Consider the following 24269-nt stretch of genomic DNA (forward strand, 5'->3'; position numbering starts at 1 on the left):
GGCTTGGGACACTCCTGAAGTAACGTTGCGAGTGAGGTGGTGGAATCTAATAGTATTCTATTTCTTCTGAGATGTTTTTTCGATGATGGAGGGGCATGTTTTTCTATACATGAAAAATGTCATTTCGCCCACCAAAAAGGGTGGGATACAAAACCTTACTCACTTCATTCATTTGTATAATAAAATCCACAACAAAAATTACTATAAACCAAGACCTACAAGTCTTACACATGACTAGAGTAAGTTTATTCATTTTTGGTAATTTTCATTAGTATTGGTGTTTGTATTATATAATTAGAATCTCAACTAATAATTTGAGTATGGGTATTTTTCATGTCCAAGACATGAATTCAAGATTACTAAGAAGAAAACAGGATTGTTTGCCGTATCACCAATCTGGTTTTAGTACTAAATTAATTATATTTTGAACACTATGTTATTGCTAAGGATGAAGCTAATTAAGAGGGAAAGCCGTTGTTGCATGTTGGTGCTGATCATTTCAATGCCTTACTCACATGTGACTAAACCAGGAACTTTGAAGAATTATTCCATGAAAAGCACTTTTTTCTTCCTCTCTCTATTTCACTATGTCATTAATTGAATATGAGCTAACATTGTCCCCGACTTTTATTTTGGTGGTTGTCCATAACTTGAGAGAGACACTCTAACAACTTCATTTCAAGTGATTTAAACTCAGCTATCTGCATTTGCAGCTCCAACCTCTCCTTCTTAAGGTTCTTGTTCTCCTCCATAAGTAGTTGATGGCTATTATTGTTGTTTTCTTCCATTGAATTATTAGAAGTGATTGCATTTTCCTCTGAAGAAGACTTGAGGTATGAAGGGAACACGCTAGGCTCGCACTTTTTCCTTGTGATCTCAACTAGCATATCCCTACACCCTCTCTGAAATTTCTCATGCTTGAACTCCCATCTTTTTGATGATATTTTCTTGAATCCCTGTCATTTTCCAAACACAAATCGGTAAAATGGAGCACTATTTTCCGAATTTTCTTTTAGTTTATACGGATATTATATTACTAAAACACTCTGCACTATAAAATATAAAGTGAATCCTCACGTGCAGTTGTCTTTATATGAAGTTAGATAGCTAAAAATCGTTAGATCTCAATTTAGCCAAATAATTTTTAGCTATCAACTTCATGTGAAAACAACTGCATGTGAGTTTCTACCAAAATATAAATTATTTAACTTGCTTGCTTGGGTAATATAAAATAATTTACATATATAGGAATCTAATTATGCATTGTTCTAACTCAACTACCTATTAATTAAAAGTCTTACAAAGTTAATTATACTATAAAAGTAGCACAATAAATTGTATAAGTATGCTTGTGAATGTCCTAATATATTTATTGTTGGAGCTTTAATTTGTAAGTCTTTGAACATAAAATATTTTTCAAATTTCTGAGGGACATAGGATGCGAGGTTTTCTTTAAAAGCACTGAATACCTATGAAGACAAAACATAATATAGTTATATAGATAGATCACTGAAGATCGTGACGCCAAAGAATTTTTCAAAAAAAGATCGATATTCTTTCACCATATAAATATAGCACGTTGTAATTGGAAACAAGCAAGCTAAGGTTAATTATTATTACTATTTTCAATTTGAGGGTGCTGTACAAATAGCATGCATGGTACGTCGACTTTGACTTTGGGTTAAGATAACTGATTTTGACCATATCTAATGTATTTATCTATATGTATATACGTGTTACTTAATTGACCAAATTCTATGTGCACGTGGTTTGATTTGTTATGTTTGACTGTGATATTTATTTTTTGATAAGGCTGTTTACAATTCGAATTGAAGAAAGCTAGTGACTGAAGAAGCTAGCTATGGAAAAAGGGTAGGTGAAGACCATGAAAAGATACCAATAGGATATTTTTTTGGGTATCAGTTTTAATTTTTACAGTAACTAAACTGATTTGAAATTTGTATTAGATATAATCTTTAAAATAATATTAATATTAGTAAAGAGATATTGTATCATTTTAAAGAAAGATTAGTAAAATAATGTAATTTATATACATATATCCATTAAATGAATATTATAAACTTGTTATATAAGGTTGTTAAATGAAATGAAACCAAGTATTGGATTGACAAATTTTACATTAAATATCAATTTATTTGATATAGTCTTATAAATACTTATGTGATATTGTGTAAAACCTAAAATGAAATGAAATTAAAATCAAGTATTGGAGATGGTCTAAAACTAATATATCCGATCAATCAATATTAATCATGACATTAAAAAAAATTGAAGAATGATAATTTCTGTGTTGTGTTTTAATTTCCCCATAATTCATTTGTATTTATCTAATAGATATTTTGCATTATAGTGAGCCAGTAGTCACAAGTCTAATAAACTCAGAAAACATCTTAAATCAGAAACGATATATGGTTGTATACATATTGTTATTTGTTAGAAATAAGAAAGAAAATGACTTACATATGTATTCAATTGGCGAATGAAGCTTGAGAAGTTATTGTGCTTGAAAAATCTAGGCAAGGTGAGGTCAGAGAATTCAGCCGGAGACCATACAATAAAACCACTCCCATCTCCATTCCATGAAACTATCTTGCCGCCGTTGCCGCTTTCTTCCAACAAATCATAAGTCTTCAAAAGAAAAGGTGCCGGACACCGTGGCCTCACCGACTGCCCTACTTGGCCACCACCATTATTCCCTACGCCAAGGTTGAGTTCTAACACATTACTACTATCCATTTTCGTTGCTTGGTTTATAATTATGAGAGTTTAGCTAATTAGATATAACTCTAGAGCTTCTTTCATTATTTGTTTTGCCGAAACAGTTACATATTCTACACAATCTTCCATATATAGCACACACACACACACACACTTTTTATTTTCTACGCCAACCATTTGGTAGCTAGGAAGGTACTACTACCTAGTGCCGTGGAAGGTGGACAAATTTTATTATTATTATTATTATTATTTCCTTTTATTTTGTCTTCTTATTTATTCTTTTATTTGGTTTATTTTACTTTCTTCATTCTCCCTTTATTGTGCATGCCACGCTTAATTGCTTTCTTGTGGGGAAAAATCAATTAATACTAGAGTCTCGTTAGGGAGAGAATAGACTATTTGTACAATGTGTACGCTATTGAGTTACAAAATAAATATTTTCATACTATCTAGAATAACCATCCGAATACTAGTAATAATAAACATCTTTCAAAAAGATTAAACTAATTTTGGAGTTCACCAAAGACCGAATTCTTGACCTTTCAGATCTAGCGCTCTAATACCATGTCATGATACCACTCATCCCAAAAGTTTCAGCTAATGAAAAAAAAGTAACACTAATGGTTATATCTCTAATACTCCCTAAACCTCCATTGTACGCATTGTACAAATATTCCATTGGCTTCTCATACTTTCTCATAACAAAATAAAGCAGACAAGTCTACTACTGTCTTGAAAAACGGATAGAAAAAGTCTAGAAGACAGCAGCAGCTTTGTTAAATTTTGGTCAGCATGTAATTAGCAAAAAAAGAATAAGTAATTTTATATTATTAGATGAAATTTCACACTATTAAAAACATCATTAATAATTATTTGATAAGTATAAATCACAAAAATTATTGATTCCCTAACATTTTTCAAAAGAATAATATCTATCATACTTTATTTATTAGTCAGAGCTTTATATTTTTTGTATTTTTTATGCAGGTTAATTTGAGTTTTATTTAAAATTTTATTATTAATTAATAAATTACCGTACATATTAGACAAAATTTAAAATTTTGTAATATTTATCTAAATAGATTAATGATACTGCACCAACTCAACTTGAACATGTATTAGCTAGTCAGAGTTAGAAAGTTTAACGAACCACTGTACATGTGACAGTGACATGTATCTTAATATTGATTATTAATACTTTGTTCCTATTAACATACTTACATACATATACATACATAATGATAAAAGACCAAAAACAAACTAATTGATTTTTGACTTTGTTATTAGAACAACACTACTAATTGGTAGACAAATTGAAACTTGAAAAGTGCTATTGACTAAAGCCTAATAAAGAGTAGTAAGAAAGAGTGCAGTGTGTGATAATTAATGCTTCTAATATTCAGTCCAACACTATAATATTTTGGGTCTATGGTCACGATTTTTTTGGTCACGGTAAAAAACCGTGACCATAGACCCTCTATGATCAAGGTTTTTTACTGTGATAAAAAGAAAAAAATTATAGTCACGGTTTTTACAAAAAGGGTGACCATAAAGTATCTATAGTCACGGTTTTTTAAAAAAGAGTGGTTTAAAAAGGTCTATAGTCACAGTTTTGGGAGGTGACCTAAAGGGGTCTATAGTCTCGGTTTTTTACAATGATAAAAAAGGGTCTATGATCACGGTTTTGGGGGTGACCTAAAGTGGTCTATGGTCACAGTTTTGGGGGGTGGCCTAAAAGGGTCTATGGTCACGATTTTAGGGGTGACCTAAAGGGGTCTATGGCCATGATTTTTTACGGTGACCAAAAAGGGTCTGTGGTCACGGTTTTTCAAAAAAGGGTGACCTAAAAGAGTCTACAATCACAGTTTTGGGGGTAACCTAAAGTGGTCTATGATCACGGTTTTGGTGGGTGGCCTAAAAGGGTCTATGGTCACGGTTTTTTACAGTGACCAAAAAGGGTCTATGGTCACAATTTTTTCGAAAGAGTGACCTAAAAGGATCTATGATCACGGTTATTAAGGGTGACCTAAGATGGTCTATGGTCACAGTTTTTTTTTTTAATTTATTTTTTTATTTTTTTTAATTATCCCTCCCCTTAAACGCCGTCGTTCCCACACCCCCTGCCCCCAAATCCCAAAATTTCTCCCTCCCTCCCAGCAAAATCCCCATTCCCTCCTAACTTAAAACAAAAAGAACCCAATCACTTCGCGTCACAACCCCATTCTCACCGTTTTCCTTCGAGCCAGCCCCCACCTTCGCCGAGCTCCTCCGAACCCCCTCCATCGTACGTCGTTTCCCTTCCTCCTAACTATTGTCGTTCACCTTCCTCCCAGCCCCTACTTCGTCACAGCCCCCAAATTCTGCTGCTGGAATGAACAAATTCTGAATTATTTGTGCAGTAGTGATAACTTTGATGAATTTCTGAGTCTAAGCTATCACTACTGCTGCATTCTTGCAATAGCTGCTATTTGAAGTGAATGATAGTTGTGAATAATTCTTGAGTGTTGCTTTGGATGAATGTTTTTCTTCTTTTGCTGCATATGTATTACATCATCAAAATTATTTTTGTAAGATATCTAACATGTTTATTTCTTTTACGTACGTGCAGGAAGACATGATGTGATGAAGAAAATATGTTCCATACAAATATCACATAGGATGGGTCTTACAATGACCTTAGTTATGTAAATGTAATATTTTGATGTGTTATGTACTTTTTGAGGTATTACATGTAATTGAAAAAATTTCACTCTATTTGAATTTGTGTTGTTTAGACTAAAGATTAAACATATCTATCTTATAATGAAACTTTTATGATTTAGATTTCTTGAATTTCTTATTTTTAGATTTATTTTATGATTATTATCATTTTGGGATGTGATTATAATTTAAAAAAATTGAATCTCAAAAACAACAACAGGCTATAGTCACCGTTTTAAAAAAACCGTGACCATAGATAGAGCTATGGTCACGGTTTTAAGGAGGGGTGACTATAGAGGCTATGGCCACGGTGACAAATTGTGACCATAGATAGGGCTATGGTCACGGTTTTAAGGAGGGGTGACCATAGAGGCTATGGTCACGATTTTAGGTGGGGTGACCATAGATAGGGCTATGGTCACAGTTTTAAGGAAGGGTGACCATAGAGGCTATGACCACGGTGAAAACCGTGACCATAGCCTTATCTATGGTCACGGTAAAAAAACGTAGCCTAAAGTGTCAGATTTTAAAAATTGAAACCGTGACCATAGATCAAAAAATCGTGACTATAGACCTATGGCCACGAGAAAATAGGCCACAGTAAAAAACCGTGACTATAGATCCAAAACCGTGACCATAGATCTATGGTCATCCTTTTTACTAGCTACCGTGATTATAGGCCTTTTTTTTGTAGTGCAAAAAATAAAAAAATGAACCCATATATAATATATGTATATAGAATTTAATATCATCTGTAAAGATAAAAAAATAAATATTATTAATCTAAAACCCATTAAATTTCTGGTACTAAAATTAATGATAAGTATAGAAAGTATTTAGTAGAAAGAAGAATAACATAGTAATCTGGTTAATCGAGAAAAACCCGTTCAATTCTTTTATATATACCTTTCCTTAAGATTAATTTTCTGTATATTTATCCTATATTTACTAAAAAATATTATTAATATATTAAAATTAATTACTAAAATCAGTTATTAATATATTTATATATAAATATTTGTAAAATATAATTACTATAGCACATATACTTTTATTTTTAAAATATAATACTAATAATATTACTATCCATCATTAAATAAAGCGACTAATAATTTGTATTGGATTAGGGACTAGGACGTTGTACAACTACATCTTCTCTAATCTTCGAAAAACTCATGTAGAGAAATTAATTCTAAGAGAATCTTCACGTTTTTGTTCTTTTATAAATAATTAAATTAAATATACATAGTTTTCATTTTTCAACCATCACATAAAATAGTTGCATTCACACACCTGATCTAGACTCATCATCAAATATGGTGTCACTTCATATGGGTCCAAGAAAAAAGGGTACACAGTTATAGAAATTCAGAGGAATGGCCGAGAAGTTTGACTTATATATTTTGGAAGGGCCACGATCTTAAACCTTCCAACGTTTGCTCAACTTTGGCATAATGCATTATTATTATTAGGAATTTGCTTTTTCCAAATTCATGATGTAACCATGCATTTCGGCTACTGCAAATGCATGCCACTTTACAATTTGCTGGCAGCTGTGAAGAACATTCTTTATTATGTATTTCTAATTTTCTATGTTAAAGTAGTATTGGTTGATAATAAGTTTGATCTATTATCTATATGCATTATCATTGCAAAAGTCTTGTCCATAAATATTAATATCTAATAGTAATAACGAGTTAATTATATATATAGAAGTGATATATATTTTTCTTTAAGATAATATATATGTAGAAGTTAAATATTTTCATAGTATCTAAGTGGATATTAGTATTAATTTTTTACAATAACAAGATATAAAAATAAAGACATAATGATATAAGAGTTGTGCTAAAGATACTTATCAAAGTTGTTCCTGAATTATTAATGATATATATATATATATATATATATATATATATATATATATATATATATATATATATATATATATATATATTACGAAATTATTTTTTAGACATCAATAAATTTTATTAAGATACTTGTAAACTAAATTAAATCCACAATATACCCAGTTAAAATTTCTCCAAAATTTTAAAAAAGAAAATTAAAAACAAATAATTTCATATTTTTGTTGTTACTCTTCTTTGTAAAGAAATTGCCAAAATGGGTGTTTACATAGAAAAAATGATTTCTCATATAGTTATTGTTATAATTAGAACCCACCATACTTTGTTAATAACGCATGGAAAAGTATAGGTAACTAACAAGATTTTTGAACAATGTGTAAACAATGTGAATTAATAGAATTAAAAGAGTAAATTTAAATAGTAGTATTAAATTAGGGTTTAGTGTATTTTCATTTGATTGGTGGTTATTCATGTTGTTCAAAATTTTTATTGTTTCCCTAGCACTCCCCATAAGGAATATATACTGTTGTTAATGAACGAGAGATTTTGGAACCCTAAAAGATGATGGAATCCACTTAATAGATAGCATTGAGACAATTTACATGCATGCCTTGAATATATATTGTTCCACTCACAGGACTCACAACATTAAAATAGCGAGTGTATGTTGAAAAGTTAGGTTAATATGTTAAATCATTTAATTATCAACAAAATTGGAGTTTAAATACTGTACAAACAAATTATTTAACATATAGAATTATAAACATTTAAAATTTTTAAAAAATATTAAAATGACTTATAAAGTGAAGACAATAGAGGAATGTTTGGTTAAACAATAATGAGAGGATCTTTTAACACTCAATAATAAATATTAGTGAGGTTATTCATAATTCATTCGTGATAAAAAAGAACGAAAATATTTGATAATAAAAAATTAATCAAAATTAGCTAAAATTTATCTTATTTAAAATAATTAATGAATTTTAAATAAGATAAGTTTTGATATTTTTCTTTTAGCATTATCATTAAGTTCTTTTATAATAAACTCTGGTGTTAATGTGTTGAAATCTTTCCTTTAAAACACAGCGCCAGATATTTTTATTTACAAAACTTTCTTTAAGATTTTTCCCCAACAACACTTTTCCTTCTATATTATTATTTAAATTAAGTGAACCTTTTTCTTCAAATAAAAATGAAAAAGAAAACAAAAGAACAGCAGGAATGCTATGCGAATAGTACTAACATGCATGAAATAGGTGAAAATTGATGCGAAAAGAGTAAGAGAGATATGAGATTGAGTTGAATTGCTTGCGGTCTAATCACAATGGATGACTTTTTAGTCAAGAACTTCATTATTATGTAGTCTATTAGTTAGTGCTGATTACTAATTTACTATCTAAGATGACAAAATACAGTTAGATTATTCAAATTACTATATTATGAATAGTCTCTACATGTTTTGTTCAATGCCTTAATCCTCGGTATCAGCAGCCATTCGCAACTTATGGTTTCAAATGAACAACAGTTGGCAAAGCATATAATATGGGTATTTTTTTTTTTCTTTTCTTATTCTTTTTAAAATAAAAAAGCGTTTCCAGGTTGCCATGTTATGTTACGTAGCATATTCGTTTTCTTTTGTGAAAGGGAAAGAGGCGACAAAGAAAAACAGCTTTGTATTATTTCGACTAAAAAGATTAGTAGAACAAACAGTCGTTTTGAAAGAGACATAAAATTCCGCCATACTTTCTCTTCTCTTTTTTCTTATTCTACTATTTTTTCCTCTTTTGGGTGATTGTGATTTCCGATATTTTAGATAATTGCTTTGAATTTCTAGCTGCGGAGTAAGTGCTCTTATCCCGTTACTGCTAAATTGAGGAGACATTTGTAAATTCTCGCATTTTATGACAACCATTCATATAGATTATTGTAAAACATGCATTATTCTGAATAGAGGACAGAATAAAAAAATGAAAATTTCAACCGATATATAAAGCTGTAAACTCTTATCTTTTCTTTTTTCTCTTAGGGAAAAAAAAAACTGAATATTATTTAGAGCCTTGGCTTATTGTAAGTACACAAACCGAAACAGAAAAGCGTAGTTCTTGGGTAAAAGATTGAAAATAGCAATGTAAATGAAAGTTGACTATGCAAGCACTCTAATTACAAAATTCTAGTGGTTTAATACTCTTGAAATAATGATGTTGATCAGGAATAATAACTAAGCAGTAAAGCTAGGTTCTATGTGATTATTCTTTTTAGCTTCAAAGTAAGTTCATAATAATAGACACCAGATAAGAGCTACAAGAATGTTACTTTTTTCTGGGTATGCCAATCTCCATTTCCAAAGCCACACAGGCACATACGATAAAACAATGACTAGAAACTCTTTCCTCTCAAAGATACTCAGCACGAAAAAGCAACAGTGAGTGAGAATGCCTAAGCAAAACCAGAGAGAACTAACAAAGCAAGCAAAGCACCAACGAAAATATACAAAGAAAAATGGAAAAAAGAAAAGAAAATGATATTACAATACAAAGTGGATCATAAGTATGTCATCTAAAGGTGACAAGAAATTATATTCTGACAACATCCTGGAGGCAATCATAGAAATGAGAGATACTGATCTTCTCTTTGCCAGAATAGATAGCTTCTGCAGATCCACCTTGAGCCCCTTGTGCTGCCATCTCAATCAACATGTACAGCTTCCTAATAGGCATCTGAAAATCAAAATTTAACGCACAAGAGACCCAGTTAGAATCAGTTCTTTGCAACCACTGGTTTCCCATTGAATAACCCACATATACAAATAAAACCAAGCTTCAACAAACCCTACAATTAAGCAAATGCAACATGAAATGGGTTACTCACATCATTCATTGCTTCTGCAGCAGCATCAATATCTTCATGAGCAAAAACATTCAACTGTTCTAGGACCTGAAAGTTTAAAGAGGACAGAAAATAAGACTTGACAGAAAAGATAGTTGTTAAGTCATAAGTGAGACGATCACTTAAATTTCAACAGATGAAACAACTGACTTGTTATCTAGAGAATAGAATAACTTCAATAATATCAGGCAACATTTGAAACTTTTTTGGTGCACGTCAATAGCCTATAAATAGCTTGAGTCGCATAATGCCACAATGTTAAGAACAAAACATGTTTACCTTCTTGGCATCATTTGTGTTCAAGGTAGGAACATGGTAAGTGACAGAGAAAGTATCACAAAATCCAATCGAGTCCAAGAAAGTCAATTCGCTTGTTGTACCAATAACCATGAGTTTTTTCCCCTGACAACACAGTGTAAAACAGTAAGCCGTGAGCAGCATCAGCATCATAAACTACACTGGTTTTTCTCAATTCCTTGAAGTTTATTCCTGTTTCTGTAAATTGTCTCGTACTGGAACATTGCCCGAAAAAGAAACTGAAAGGGTAAGTACAAATAGAACACCTTTGGAGGAAGCCGTTTGAGTAGGACCAATAGTGTCTGAGAAATCAAGTTTGAAAACCGGGGACCAATGGCTACGTACTCCAATAACCTATATATAGAGACCGTTGATCATATGTTTAAGGACCTCCAACAATTGAGGATACTAAAAGAAGGATCAACAATTCTTACCTCTCAATGTCATCAAGGACAATAACACTCAACGGTGACTTATATGCATCCTCAAAAACCTGTTGACAACAAGACCTTAGGATTTACATGATACAAAACCATATAAGGAAAATGCAAAAACAGATTAATGTTGCAATGCTAATGTATTAAGGCACATATACTTCACTATTGACTAAAACTAAAGCCTATCTTGCAAGGCCAAGAAATCCGTCTTCATAAATTATATAAACTAGACTAATACCTGCTCAATGCACGGAAAATATAGCCAAAATTAAAATTAAAAAATTTGACTATGAAATAACTAAAACATGGATCAATTGTCGTGTAAAAATTGAAAAATTCAAGGTTTTAAAACCTTTTTTTAAAATATTTTTAAGATGTTAATTAGATCATGTTATTTCTAGAGATTTTTTTTTTCAAAATTGTAAATAGTATAATAAGTTGTAATATCTTTATGTTATTAAGCTTATTTTATGCTTGTCTAACTATTTGCTCAAGAAATGAAAAATACGTGATAAAACATCCCCCCCCCCCCCCCCTTTTCTTTTTTCCCCTTTGTTTTTTTCCCTACAATATAAAAAAATAAGAACCATGTACCTTTTTGGCTTTTTCATCTAATACTATCATTCCAAGATAGATGGGGAAAAGACTTCTTATAATTATAAGAAAACAGAGAATGGCAAATAGCTATTGAGAGGCTACTTTGGTCTCTCTTTTAATATATTATACATAGACTCAGTACTAAGTAGATTTGAAGAATGGCTAAAATTCTTAAATATGACCAACCTTAATAATCTGTGCACATTTAGTGCTCTCATGTAGTCCAATCATTGTTTCAGCTGAAACCTACAAATTACAAAAGATCAAAATAAAAAAAAAAATCCAAAAATATTATTATATAAACTAGGAAGCAAACTACAACAACAGAAGCAATGCAGATTCATAAAGAGTAATATTCAAGAGAATTAGAGAACTTACAATCTTGACATATGGGAAGTCACTGTCAATACCAACAGTAGCTGCAAGTGCGGTCTTACCACTATAACAACAAAGTAATTTAGAAACATTCTATCAAAAACAATTCCAATGAAAATTAAAATGAAAATTCGCTTACCTGCCACTGGAACCTTCCAGAAGACAAGTAACAAGTGGGCTTCCTCTGCTTACTTTTACTTGCTCCACTAGTAGCATTGCTCTTTGATAGATGTGCTTATGTCGGTCACCACAGTCAACCATGCCATGGAGTCTATAAATCAAATGAAACAAATAATATTACTTAAAGCATATTTCCTGGTTTCTGTTTACTTCCAGACAGGCTTTGGATTTCCAATTTGCCAACATTTATTATCTAACTAATAGCTACTTTTGAAACAACTAAAAAAAAGGCATAAAACAGCTAAAAAATCAAAGAGATTTTTACAAAGGTAAAGGGACCATCACAAATAGCGAGAAACATACGAAAACTTTTAAAACCATCAAATTACGTGGTGCAGGACAGTTAAATTAAGGGACGGCAAGACTTGTTTTACTGTTCTTTTAAATATCTTGAAATATAAATTTATTTGGTAGTATAATAAAAAAGGAAGCATTCTAATGTTCAAATGAAGCAACGTGTTAATGGCTCTCCATTTATCATATAGCATACTATCAGCTAATTAACCCTAGAAGGGCAAATCTGACGGCACCCAATAGTTTACTTTTTATCCAAATTTTCGGAATGATAATAAGGCAAGAATAAATAAATGAAATAGCTTAACCAACTTCTGAAAATACTAAAGAATTCTGATTAGTACCTGCATCTTTCAAGATCATCAGTGGAAGCCCCAAATGCAGGAATAACTTCTTGGAGTGCATTCAAAAAGTCATCCATGGTAACCTTAATATTCTCTTCCTCAACTTGCTTCGTGAGATCCTCTAGACTCAGTTGTCGATTTAAAGCATATGAGACCGCACTTTTCACAACACCTTCAAGTTCTGCACCACTGTAGTTTTTTGTTCTAGCAGCTGCAAAAGATAAGGCAAACCCAGAGTAAACCTTTGCTGACCTTCATAATTGAACAAGTGTGATGCTGATAATTTTATTATCCACTTTTTTTGGCGAAATGATAAGTAAAAGCTTGACATCGGAAGTAGCTGATCTTGCTTCAAAATATTTATTAGTAAAGAATCAACCTAATCAAGATTACTTATTGATTACTTCCATCAAAGACATAAATATACAAACTTATATCATCCTAAATTTGCCATAATAAACACATACCAAGCTCTTGAAGATTCACATCGGGAGCAAGAAAAGAATTCTCTTTCATCTTGTTAGTATGAATTTGAAGAATTTGCAATCGACCATTTTCATCAGGAAGGCTTATCTCAACCTGGACTTCCAACCGCCCTGGTCTACAAGCAAAAGAAATGGCAACAACTAAGAGGTATGCACTACATATGCATACAGTTACTATAGGAGTTTATTATAAGAAATCAAAGCAGCAGTAGATTGGATAACAATTCCAGAATACAATAAACAATAGCATATCCTTGTTGAGTGTTCACAAATTTACATTCATACTTTCCACACGAAGCATATTTAAAAAACCTACAAGAAAGGAGGGAAAATTTAGAGACCTTAAGAGAGCCTCATCAAGCATATCCTTTCTGTTGGTCATTCCAATAAGCAAAACATTATTTAGTGACTCCACACCATCTATCTGCAAACCAATCAGATTGTTTATTAGATATGCTTATGACTAGTAGAGAGGAGTTATTATTTTAATAAAAAATGATTTAAACTGACCTTAGTAAGAAGCTGGTTCACAATGCTATCATGAACTCCAGTACCATCGCGAGTTGAACCTCTTGACTGCACTCACACCGAGGAAGATTGTGTGACTAAATATAGATCAGAGAATTCTATGACAATACAACTTTAAGCTCAATACTGCAATTTGTTAGGGATAAGGAAACTCGTATTAAATTAAATCTTAATATTTAAAATTCATTGTACTGCAATTTTGAGTAGTCAATGTAACTTAAATAAATCTGAAGAAAACTACATGAAAAAAATTTCACCTTAAAAGCTTTTATGACTCTAATTTAACTATCTACAAATCCCACAAAGGAGGGTCACATAGTATTAGTAGCATAGAAAATCTGAAGCATCTAATATTGACACAGAATGATCATGAATTAACAGTAATCAACAAATAGGCAAATAACACATTGCATGATTCATGTTGGTCCAAAGTTCAGAAATTCCATACCTTACAAATAGCATCGATTTCATCAAAGATAATTACATGCAAATCACTTTCATCCCCTGAAAATACAGTGATTAAGAAGAGTGAATTATCAGAAAATTTAATCTTAAGTACATGCAATCTGTGTTTCTCTATCACCTCGGCTCCTCTGCTCTTGTTCAGCATCCGCAAAAAGGTCCCTCACATTCTTTTCAGTTTCACCAACAAATTTGCTCAAAACTTCAGGGCCATTTACAATCTAGTACAGCCACACAAGGAAAATTAAGATTGTACAAAATTTATTAAGCACCAAATGGTAAAAAGTTCAAGAAAGCTTATTCCAAGACAGTCACTAGTCCAGTATGAGACACAATTAGAAGCCGTCGCTGCTTCCAATTGTATCAGGAGCAATTTATTACTCAAGTACAAGGAGTAAACCTTTGGTTCCTTCCCATTCAGAATTTTCCCAATTTGCCGGGCCATAAGAGTCTTTCCAGTTCCAGGGGGGCCATAAAGCAACATGCCCTTCACATGCTTGATCCCTAATCTGAGACATCAAAGTATTCAAGTAAGAAGACGATATATCATAAAATAGTGCATAGGTGGGTGACAATATCAACATATTACTTCGATGTCACGTGGGGAGGGAAAACACGGGAGGCAAAAGCTCTTCGAAATATATCTGCAAACTCTGCACTCAGGCCTCCAATACCCAGAGACTGAAGATTAAACTCTTTCTGCTTAAAAATGTTGCTAGTGGCAGCCTCACGCTGATTGACAATCTGCAAAGCGAAAAAATGCAATTATTATTATAGCTAGTAGGGTTCAATTAGAAAACTATAATAACACATCACTGTAATACATACTAAAGGATTGTTTATTACAACACAGGAGCAGATATAATAAAACCAATACTAAATTACTGCACATGTTGAATGACTATATGAAATTCATAAGATTTTCAAACATATTGTTTGTATGAATATTCTAATGTGAAGGTTAGCATAGCACTCCCCAAATCAAAATGAGTGACCCTAATCATCACAAGCTAGTTAAGCCATAACCATTCAGAATAATCAAGAGGAGAGGGTTAGGGGGAAAAAAGAAGGAAAAAAAACCAGTTAAATGTCAAAAACAAATTGGAAACTCACCTTGATTCCACTATCACGTGCTGTTTCAAAAACAACATATGTGTCATCTGAGATCATCCCTCTTTCAAGAGCATTAGTCTTTTCTTGACCCTCAACAGCAGCTTGAGTAACTGTGAAGCTATAATTATTTCCATGATACTCAAATAACACTTTCTGCCCTACTGTCATAACCTGCATCACATAAGGTCCAACTTAAATACATATTAATCAAGCAACGAGAGATGAATGTAAATAACAGGAGCCAATAGAGGGACCCCTATTACAGCATGTTCCAAAACTTCATATGAATTAAAAATTAAGGTCAGAAGAGAAGAGAAGAAAGTTGGAAAGGGAAAAACATGCACGAGGGAGACAATGAAAAACAACAGCACGGGCAACCTGAGAAACATTAGAAAATGAATTGATCTTCCATTCAACCAAATGTAAAGCACAAATCATGATTCACATAAAAGATACAACCCTGATAACCCAACCGCCTGGCTTTCTTTTGAAACACTCTCTTTCCCCTCCTTGTGGAAAGGCTAAAACAATGGAAAATTATCTTCTTCCACATAGATGTAGGAAAATAAATAGATAAATAATTTATGACTAAGACACTCCTTGCAAGTTAAGAAAACCAAATAGAACACCAATAGTTCCCTTGGCATTGGCATGCTAAATTAAAGACCAACTATCACTTGATTAATAATTTAATTATATTATCATAAGCACATATTTATGCAAACAAAACAAATTAAGTTGTGCAACAACGAAGAGACATCTTCCTTTCCGAAATCAAATTAGTATTATTTAGAGACCACAGGACCATGTCTATTTCTAAAGTTTTCATAATCAGAAATTAGGGAAACTATTAGATCAGTAAAAAAAAAAAAAAAAAAAAAAAAAAAAAAAAAAAAACTAGAATTAAATGAGTAATAAGCAATAACTAAAAGGCCACAAAAACTATCACTTATGCACACTCAAAATTGTCCAAGTAATGACATGGAACATATAAGTAGCCTAGAGAAGGACTAACCTGGTTTGCGAACCTTTTCCGAAGTTGCTTAGACAGTTGGGGAGCATCAATCTACAAGCCAGACAGAGCATCATCGGCAATTTTAAATCCTAGAGCAGTCCAATTGGAAACAAACAAATCGGTTAACTTAAAATTCAAACGTACCTGTTCACTCTTTGCTCCTTTTTTAATGAATTCCAGTTCAAGGGTTAACAATGCCAGGTCGAAGTTTTCAGGTGGCACAAATCTATTAACAACAACACGAATCATAAAAATAAAATAAGAGTAATTTATTAAAAAAACATAGAAAAAAAGAAGAAAAGAAAATCACCTGGTGACAGGAATGGATTCAGCAGCGGAGACTTTAACACAGCGACGTTGAATGGAATTGAGAGCAATCTGGCCACTGCGAATGTTCTCATGAGCTGTATATCTCAGTTAAGAACACAAAAAGCAAAACCACAAATCGAACCTATCCAATGCATTGACATTAATTCACTAATCGACATTACCATAACGAATTTAACAACGCAATAAAAAAAATAAAAATCCATGATCAAATTATACGTTAAGAAAACTGAAATGAAAGGCGGTGGCGAAGGATATGAGAAAGAGAAGACGAAGGAGTCGCCAACGAAGGCGAGGAAGAGGTTGGAGCGATTGGGGACGGCGAAGTTGCGGAGATCGGAGGAGGAACAGAAGGCGAGGTTGGTGAGGGCAAGGTCCTGCGACGGCGTGTTCGTCACCACCATCGATGTGGAGCCCGACGACGAACCGAACAGCGACGCCATTTTAGTTTATGTTTCCTACCAGATCGGAGCTAATGGCAATGGATCCCTTCCCTTGATAGATTAGATATATGCCTTGCGCGGGAGGGAGACCGAGACACAGTACAGATGTAAGATTAATCTAAGAACAAGAGCAATAGAAATAGTAAAATACAAGCTTATTAGAATGCATTTTCTTTCAAGACATATAAACACTTCTCTTTTTTATTTAACAAGTAATAAATGTGATCCGTGACTAAGTGTAATAAAAAAATAAAAAAAAAACTTAAAATTAATACATTAACTAAATAAATTTAATTTCTTGAATGTAAGAAATAGTATATTCAAAGGTGTAGTTTAAACTCGTATCATTCATTGTAATGTTTACAAAAATCCTTGGGAGTAGCAATTTTTAATAATTTTGTTTGATATTTGGCCAATATAAATATAAATTATTTTTAATAAATAAATTTTATTTATTAATTTATATGTAAAAATTTTAATAAAAATAAAATTCTACATCCAAGCAAAATTCTTATTCAAGTTTATCCAAGTTGTTGTAACAAGGAAAAACTATCAAAAGTACCCATAAAGTTTACGAATGCTGACAAAAGTATCTATAAACTAAGGAAATTAACGCTGTACCCATGAAAGATGGGTTTCGTAAGACAAAAGTATCCAAATTCTAATTTTTTTAATAAAATTCATAAACTACTCCACCCTCAACCTCAACTCACTTTTTCAACCTTCCATAACCCAACCTACACCTTTAAAATTCTTGCCATGGAGTCCAAAACTACTCCTACAACAGACCAGACCGAAATCAATGGTGGTGGTGGTGGTGGTGGTGGTGGTGGAGGATCGGACCTCAACCGGTTTAGTCACAAGTTTACCGAACCTTCTTTCTGCATGTAGCAGTACCACGATCTCTCTCTTCTCAGGTGCACGATGACGGTGTTTTCCTCGGTTGGGTCAAGCGTGCTACGACAACGTTCTCCTCGACTGGAATAGGCGCACCACGGCGACGTTCTCCTTAGGTTGGGTCACAGGCGTGCGACGAAGGTATTGAGCCACCTTAAGAGTGAGGAGGAAGCAGTGAGAGGGGAGGAGATTGACAGTGATGGGGTAGGTGGGTGACGGCCGGTAGCGGGGAGGTAGGAGGAGAGATATGTGATTCTGTAAGGATTTTTGAGAGAGGAAGAAGTGAGGAGAGAGGAAGAAGTGGGAAGAGAGGGAGTGACGGTAGAATGGGGTTAGAGTGGGGTAGTTTGGGAATTTTATTAAAAAATTAACAAAAAATTAGGATTTGGATACTTTTGTCGTACGGAACCCATCTTTCATGGGTATAGCGTTAATTTCCTTACTTAATGAGTACTTTTATCAACGTTCGTAAAATTCATGGGTACTTTTGGTAGTTTTTCCTTGTAACAACTTTTCAAATCACGCTCTCCTTCTCCTCCTTGTATTTCTTCTTCCAAATTCGCTCTTCTTCTTCTTCTTCCAAATTCGTGTAAGTTCTTCTTCTTCTTCTCTTCCTCTTAGAGATTATCAATTCAATTCAATTCAATTCATAATGAACCGAATATGTTATTAAGGTGAACAATTGTATAGTACTAAATGAACGGAACATTATCCATTATATAAAATCAAATTCATAACAGTTTTCTGCATAATGAACTGAACACGTTATTAAGATGAAATAATTGTATAGTACTAAATGAACAGAACATTATCCATTATATAAAATCAAATTCAAAATACATGTGTCTATAATTTAGAGATTATCAATTCAATTCAGAACACCTGCGTCAATTCAATTCAATTTAACAATTGCATTCTATTCAATTCGATTGAAAAAATAATCCATTAGCAAAATGTTGGTGTTGTTGGTGATGTCGATAACGAAAGAGGAGAAGAAGAAGAAGAATTTGCGTGCGCGAAAAAGGAGGAGGAGGAGGAGGAGGAGGAGGAGGAAGAGGAGGTATACGTGAATTTGAAAGAAGAAAAAGAGGACGTATGCATGTATTTGAATAAACTTGGATGAAAAAATACTTAGATGTGTAGCTACACCCTTTTAATAAATGTATGTATAAACTGTATTGACTTGCGTATATAAATTCTGCTAAATATAACGGTGCAAATTATGTTATTTTTGTGTGCAAATTCCTATAAAGAGTAAATAGTCATTTCTAACTATAAAAGATTAAAGCACGGATAATACTGATTATAACTAATCTAAATAAACTTGTAACAATGAAAGATTATATTCTTTTGACATTTCTAACCAAATGTTAATTTATAAAAAATGACGTTAGTTTTCAATCCTACGTAGTTTGTTGTCGTAATGTAATATCATCTAAATTCTTCCTTTCTCTTTGAATACTCTCTTTTATTTCTTCTTCTTATCTTTTTTTTTTTTTAAACAGAAGCTTAACACAACAACGTAGAGTAAAAGAAAGAAACAATTTCTTTTCATCTTCTTTACCTAATCAAAATCCTAAACTCTAATTTGTAAAGGTGGAACGAAACAAAAATAAAAAAAAAATAAAATGGCATAATTAACATGAAGATTTAGTCTAAGATAAAAATTTGAAAACAATTTTAAATGGCTGAAAATTAAAAGGTTTGAAAAAAATATTTTTTAATTGGCTAATTTTTCATCTTGGACACAATCTTTTGCAAACTTCATCATTTCTATGAAACTCTAGTTCTTCTGTCCCGTTTTCTATTATTGAAACATAACCCAAAAATTCAGTATAACAAATATTAACAGCTCAAGTTACGAAAAGCCAAGTATATATTATTTAATAATCTTTTTAAAGACTGTTAGTAATAGAGATTCAAAATCACGGGACAAGAGACAGAGACATAATATAATGACTTATTGAGAGGAAGAGTAAAAGTTGAAGCTATGGTGATGACTCTTAGAAAGGGATTGTGGCATTTCCATTGTGGACGTCCAATGCCCTTTGCTACTTTCGTCAACAACTTTTCAATAAAGCGGTTACGTTCTGCTGCAATAGGGTTTCGATTGGCTTCACTTCAATGTGGATTGGTTCATTCTGAGACACCAGTGACAATGGATGGTGTGTTGGAAGTGATGACCATGGAAATGAGAATGGAGCAAGGAAAGATTGTAACATCTTAATTATTTTAAGCCTTACCTCATGTCGTAAAACAAAGGTTAATTAAAGGTTACGACAATTCTAAATCTTATACATAAATATATATAGAAGGAATAATAATTCTAAAAGCCCGATAAAAAAAATAAGCTCAAATACGGAATTACAAAATACGAACGTTCACACGAAGCTACAAGCATAAGAGACAAGATCCACTATGTGAGATAACAAGATATATGTAGTTATATAAGAATATAATAATCATAAGATACTAGCCACAGCCCGCGGAATTTAGGTCGACTAATTAACTACTAACATACAGAGTTTTGAAAATAAAACAACTTATACAGAATATCTCTCATAAAGTAAGCCTCTAAAGCAAAATAAAATACAAAAGTGAGAGTGCTAATAAAAATAAATTAAAAGACTCCAAATACATGATAAAGGTCCTTCACTCTGTCACCATCAAGCAACTCACTGAGGTGGGTTGTGACCTGCATCTGAAAAACAACAACAGAGTATGGAATGAGAACCGGAGATTTTCAGTATGATAACAGTGTCCAGTAATGTAAGATATAAGACCCCAGGATGCCAGAAGCAATCCTAGAGCTTCATATCCGTCATAAGATTCAACTTAAAGCATACTAAAATTAAAACCATAACTTTAAAACCTTTATAAAAATAGGTAAACTAACTTAGGGGATTTCTAACTATCAGTTCACCGCTGTCCCACAGCCTTCTCCAGCCTAACCGCCACGCGATTCCATCGCCACCGTCTTTCGATCCTCCTCAATCCCAGTAGAAAAACACAGGTAATAGCAATGCAAGTAAAGTACAAGTATAAAAATATATATCAAGTAATTCAAATAGGCAATTGGGCATGTTATACAATTAAGCAAACAATACAAGTCGACAAAGCAATCAAACAGATAGAAAATGCACATGATGAATGCCTGTCCTATTGGCTGTGATATCACATTGTCGGTTCAACTGCCAACCCGACACATCTCCATGGAGATGTCCCCCTTCGGAATCATAATGGGAACCCCCCGAGATACGGTGCTCGGAACACCGTCCAAGATTTTGTGCCTGCACACTCTAGTGATCCGAAGGGATGCGAGCGGGATACTATTGCCACGGACCTCACATCTCAATGTAAGCGGGACGAACCACCGTCCTTACACCGCCGCCGCTACCTCGACAGGCGGGATCCAACCAAACCGTCCCTGCCAGGCGCATAGCGTCTCAACAATCTCAGTATAAAACAGTGATTCAGTGGTTTTCAGAAATCATTTTTCAATATATCATAGATCCATCACTCAATTTCGAGTCCCAGACTCATCTCAACCACTGCCAATCCATAATTTTCATTCCAAACTCATTACTTCACCGCTTTTACAATTCATTTACTATTCTTCCTTCTCACTCTACCAAACCCATCCTTAGTACACCAGAAACCTAAGTCTCTGTTCTCTGACTTTTCAAGAAAATACCAAATAATTCCACCCAAGACCTTCTCTATGTTTTAACATAAAAAACGAGCCAAAAATTCGTAAATAGGTGTCACAGAAGTTTACAAGCTTGTTCGAAAGGTGAAACAGTTAAAAACAAGACTTTAGTTGAAAAACAGGGCATGTGCGTACGTACAGAGGAGTGCGTGCGCACGCCCTGGAGGATTTTCAAAGTGTGTGCGTACGTATAGAGGTGTGCGTACGTACAGAGAGTAAAAATTTCAACTCTGTTCATCCGCACAAGGCGTGAGTACGCCCTCAACAGAGTGCACCTTCCAACGTGTGCGTGCACATAGCTTGCAAAACTTCGTTGGTTGTGTGTGCGCACAGAGCGTGCTAGCGCTCCCATCAGTAGCCATATCCCCGTGTGTGCGTGTGCACAATTTCAAAAATCCACAGGGTGTGCGTGCGCACACAAGCCAGAAATCACAAATTCTACAGCATTCACAGAATTCAGATTTCAGACACCAACTTTCAACGATCATATCTTTCTCTATAAAATTTAGATTTCTACAAAATCTATACCATTTTAAAAGTTCTTTAAATTATCTTTATTTTGATACAAAAATCATTCAATTTCAAAAATCGTAGCTCAAGATATGATCCGTCGAAGTTAGCCAAAAATTCATTTTTTACCAAAAATCTCTAAACCTCAATTTTACCAAACTCTCAATCCAAAATCATTTATTCCATATTCAAAAGAGTCCTAATGTACCTAAACCATATTCATATACCTTCAAATCATTCCACAACCTATCAATATACAATTTCACCAATTCCATCCAAAAAATCACACTTTCATGCCTCAAATTCTCAATTATTACAACTCAAAGCATCATTTATCAACATCAATACACTTCATAAATCATTATCAACACCCAATTTCATCATTTTTAATCCCACATCATAAATTAACTTCAACATTCATCAAAATCACACCTTCATCAAAATCATCATATTATCAACATTTATTATCAACCAATTCAATCTTATTCTAAGGTCTACTAGTCTAAGTGTCTAGAGATATTACATGTTACATAAAAGAAACTAAAACCATACCTTGGCCGATTTTCAATATGCACAAAACACCAATTTGAGTCCAAGCAAGCTTTCAACCCAAAATTAAGTCACCAACAATTCACCAACTAATTCCAACAAGCATCAACAACCAATTTTTCCAAGCTATACACATTAATTACCACAAATCAATACCTAGGGTTCATCAAAATCACAATTTCACAAGGTAAAGAGTTTCCTTACCTTTTTCGATGGTGTTTGGGGTACAAACCATCAATAACCCAACCTTAAGTACTACCTAAACAATCAAAACACAAAAATTCATTCAAAATTATTACCCACATTTTCGGATTTTTAGGGCAGAAGGAAAGAGATGAAAATTCGAAATCTCACCAGCAAATATTAGATAGAATTAACGGGTTTGATGAGAACTTCGCGTAGCCACTGACGGCACGTGAATCGAAGCACCGTAACTCGAGTTATGGCCACCGAAAGTTGTATGTGAATAGTAACACTCTTTCTTCTCCTCTCTTCTCTTGCAGCTGCTAGATTTAGTGTGTGGATGGGTTATGAGCTGAAAGGACTCATTTTAAGTGTATTTATATGTTGGGTTTGGGCCCAATTTAGGTCCAGTCCAATTCGTTAGCGTTTTTGGCCCGTTTGGCACAATTTTGGGCCAAACCTTTAAAATTAGTACCTGATTTTCAATTCTAAATATTTTTCTAAGATTTTCTACTGTTTTTAATTATTCTCGCACAGTCCCGGACATACTTCAGCCGGTAGTACCGGTTAATTTACCGGTACATATTTTTACGCAATTTTTCAAAAAAAAATTACATTTTCCAACTCAAAAAAATATATTGAGTTCAAATATCATATTTATATTGTTTAATTAATATTCTAAAACCTTGAACCTAATTCAGGAAATTAAATTATTATTATTATTTATTCGCTAATTAATCGATTAATTAATTCGCGGTTCTTACAAATATGGTGGCTTAGAGTTTTGATTTGGTAAAGAAGACGAGAAGAATATTAGAGAAAAAGAAAGGATTTGGATGACATTACCATGAATACTTTTCATAAACTAACATTTAATTAAAAATGTCAAACAAATATAATATTTCATGGTTATAAAGTTTATTTAAATTAATTATGGCCAATATTGTTAGAGGCTCAATCATTCATGGTCAAAAATAAATATTTATTCTTTTTATAAATAAAAATGTAAATTATTATTGACTAACTACTATCTCAAAATAATAATATTTGTTAGTCATATAACACTTTTGTAATATTTAAATGACTTTATTTATTAAAATACTTATGAATTTGATGCATTATCAATATTTACATGGTTAATGCAGTAAAATTAAACTCAATATTTATTTCTTTAATTATATTTATATGGTTTTACTCTTTAGTTTTTTTTAATGCGTTTTTTTTTATTTCTTTTAGTTACCTTTAGTATATTATTTCTTTAATTGTTTGGAAAAGATAGTTAAATTATTTTTATTAATAAAATATATAGTTAAATTTATCATTTATTGGTT

General features: G+C 32.7%; 2 protein-coding genes and 1 long non-coding RNA gene across 3 annotated transcripts; all 3 read right to left on the reverse strand.

The window, feature by feature from the left end:
• Window positions 1-122: 122 nt before the first annotated feature.
• On the reverse strand, window positions 123-2914 carry LOC112733484 (heat stress transcription factor A-2c). The gene is made up of 2 exons (XM_025782446.3): window positions 2482-2914; window positions 123-956 (listed from the first exon to the last, which is right to left on the reverse strand). The coding sequence occupies exons 1-2, from the start codon at window positions 2755-2757 to the stop codon at window positions 609-611; spliced, it is 624 nt and encodes a 207-aa protein (XP_025638231.1). The 5' UTR covers window positions 2758-2914; the 3' UTR covers window positions 123-608.
• A 6612-nt stretch (window positions 2915-9526) lies between these two features.
• LOC112733486 (vesicle-fusing ATPase) lies at window positions 9527-17233 on the reverse strand. Its single transcript, XM_072212575.1, has 21 exons — window positions 16905-17233; window positions 16631-16725; window positions 16465-16546; window positions 16321-16371; window positions 15306-15476; window positions 14782-14936; window positions 14593-14701; window positions 14314-14413; window positions 14179-14234; window positions 13713-13778; window positions 13544-13626; window positions 13185-13318; window positions 12718-12928; window positions 12039-12170; window positions 11903-11963; window positions 11711-11770; window positions 10925-10983; window positions 10757-10844; window positions 10473-10595; window positions 10176-10241; window positions 9527-10024 (listed from the first exon to the last, which is right to left on the reverse strand). The coding sequence occupies exons 1-21, from the start codon at window positions 17088-17090 to the stop codon at window positions 9881-9883; spliced, it is 2232 nt and encodes a 743-aa protein (XP_072068676.1). The 5' UTR covers window positions 17091-17233; the 3' UTR covers window positions 9527-9880.
• Window positions 17234-20408: 3175 nt separating this feature from the next.
• LOC140178012 (uncharacterized) lies at window positions 20409-23291 on the reverse strand. Its single transcript, XR_011869974.1, has 4 exons — window positions 23110-23291; window positions 22960-23014; window positions 22759-22881; window positions 20409-20688 (listed from the first exon to the last, which is right to left on the reverse strand). It is a non-coding gene; the product is annotated as an uncharacterized lncRNA (long non-coding RNA).
• Window positions 23292-24269: the final 978 nt, after the last annotated feature.

This window comes from Arachis hypogaea, chromosome 13 (genome assembly GCF_003086295.3).
Source record: "Arachis hypogaea cultivar Tifrunner chromosome 13, arahy.Tifrunner.gnm2.J5K5, whole genome shotgun sequence".
NCBI lineage: Eukaryota > Viridiplantae > Streptophyta > Magnoliopsida > Fabales > Fabaceae > Arachis > Arachis hypogaea.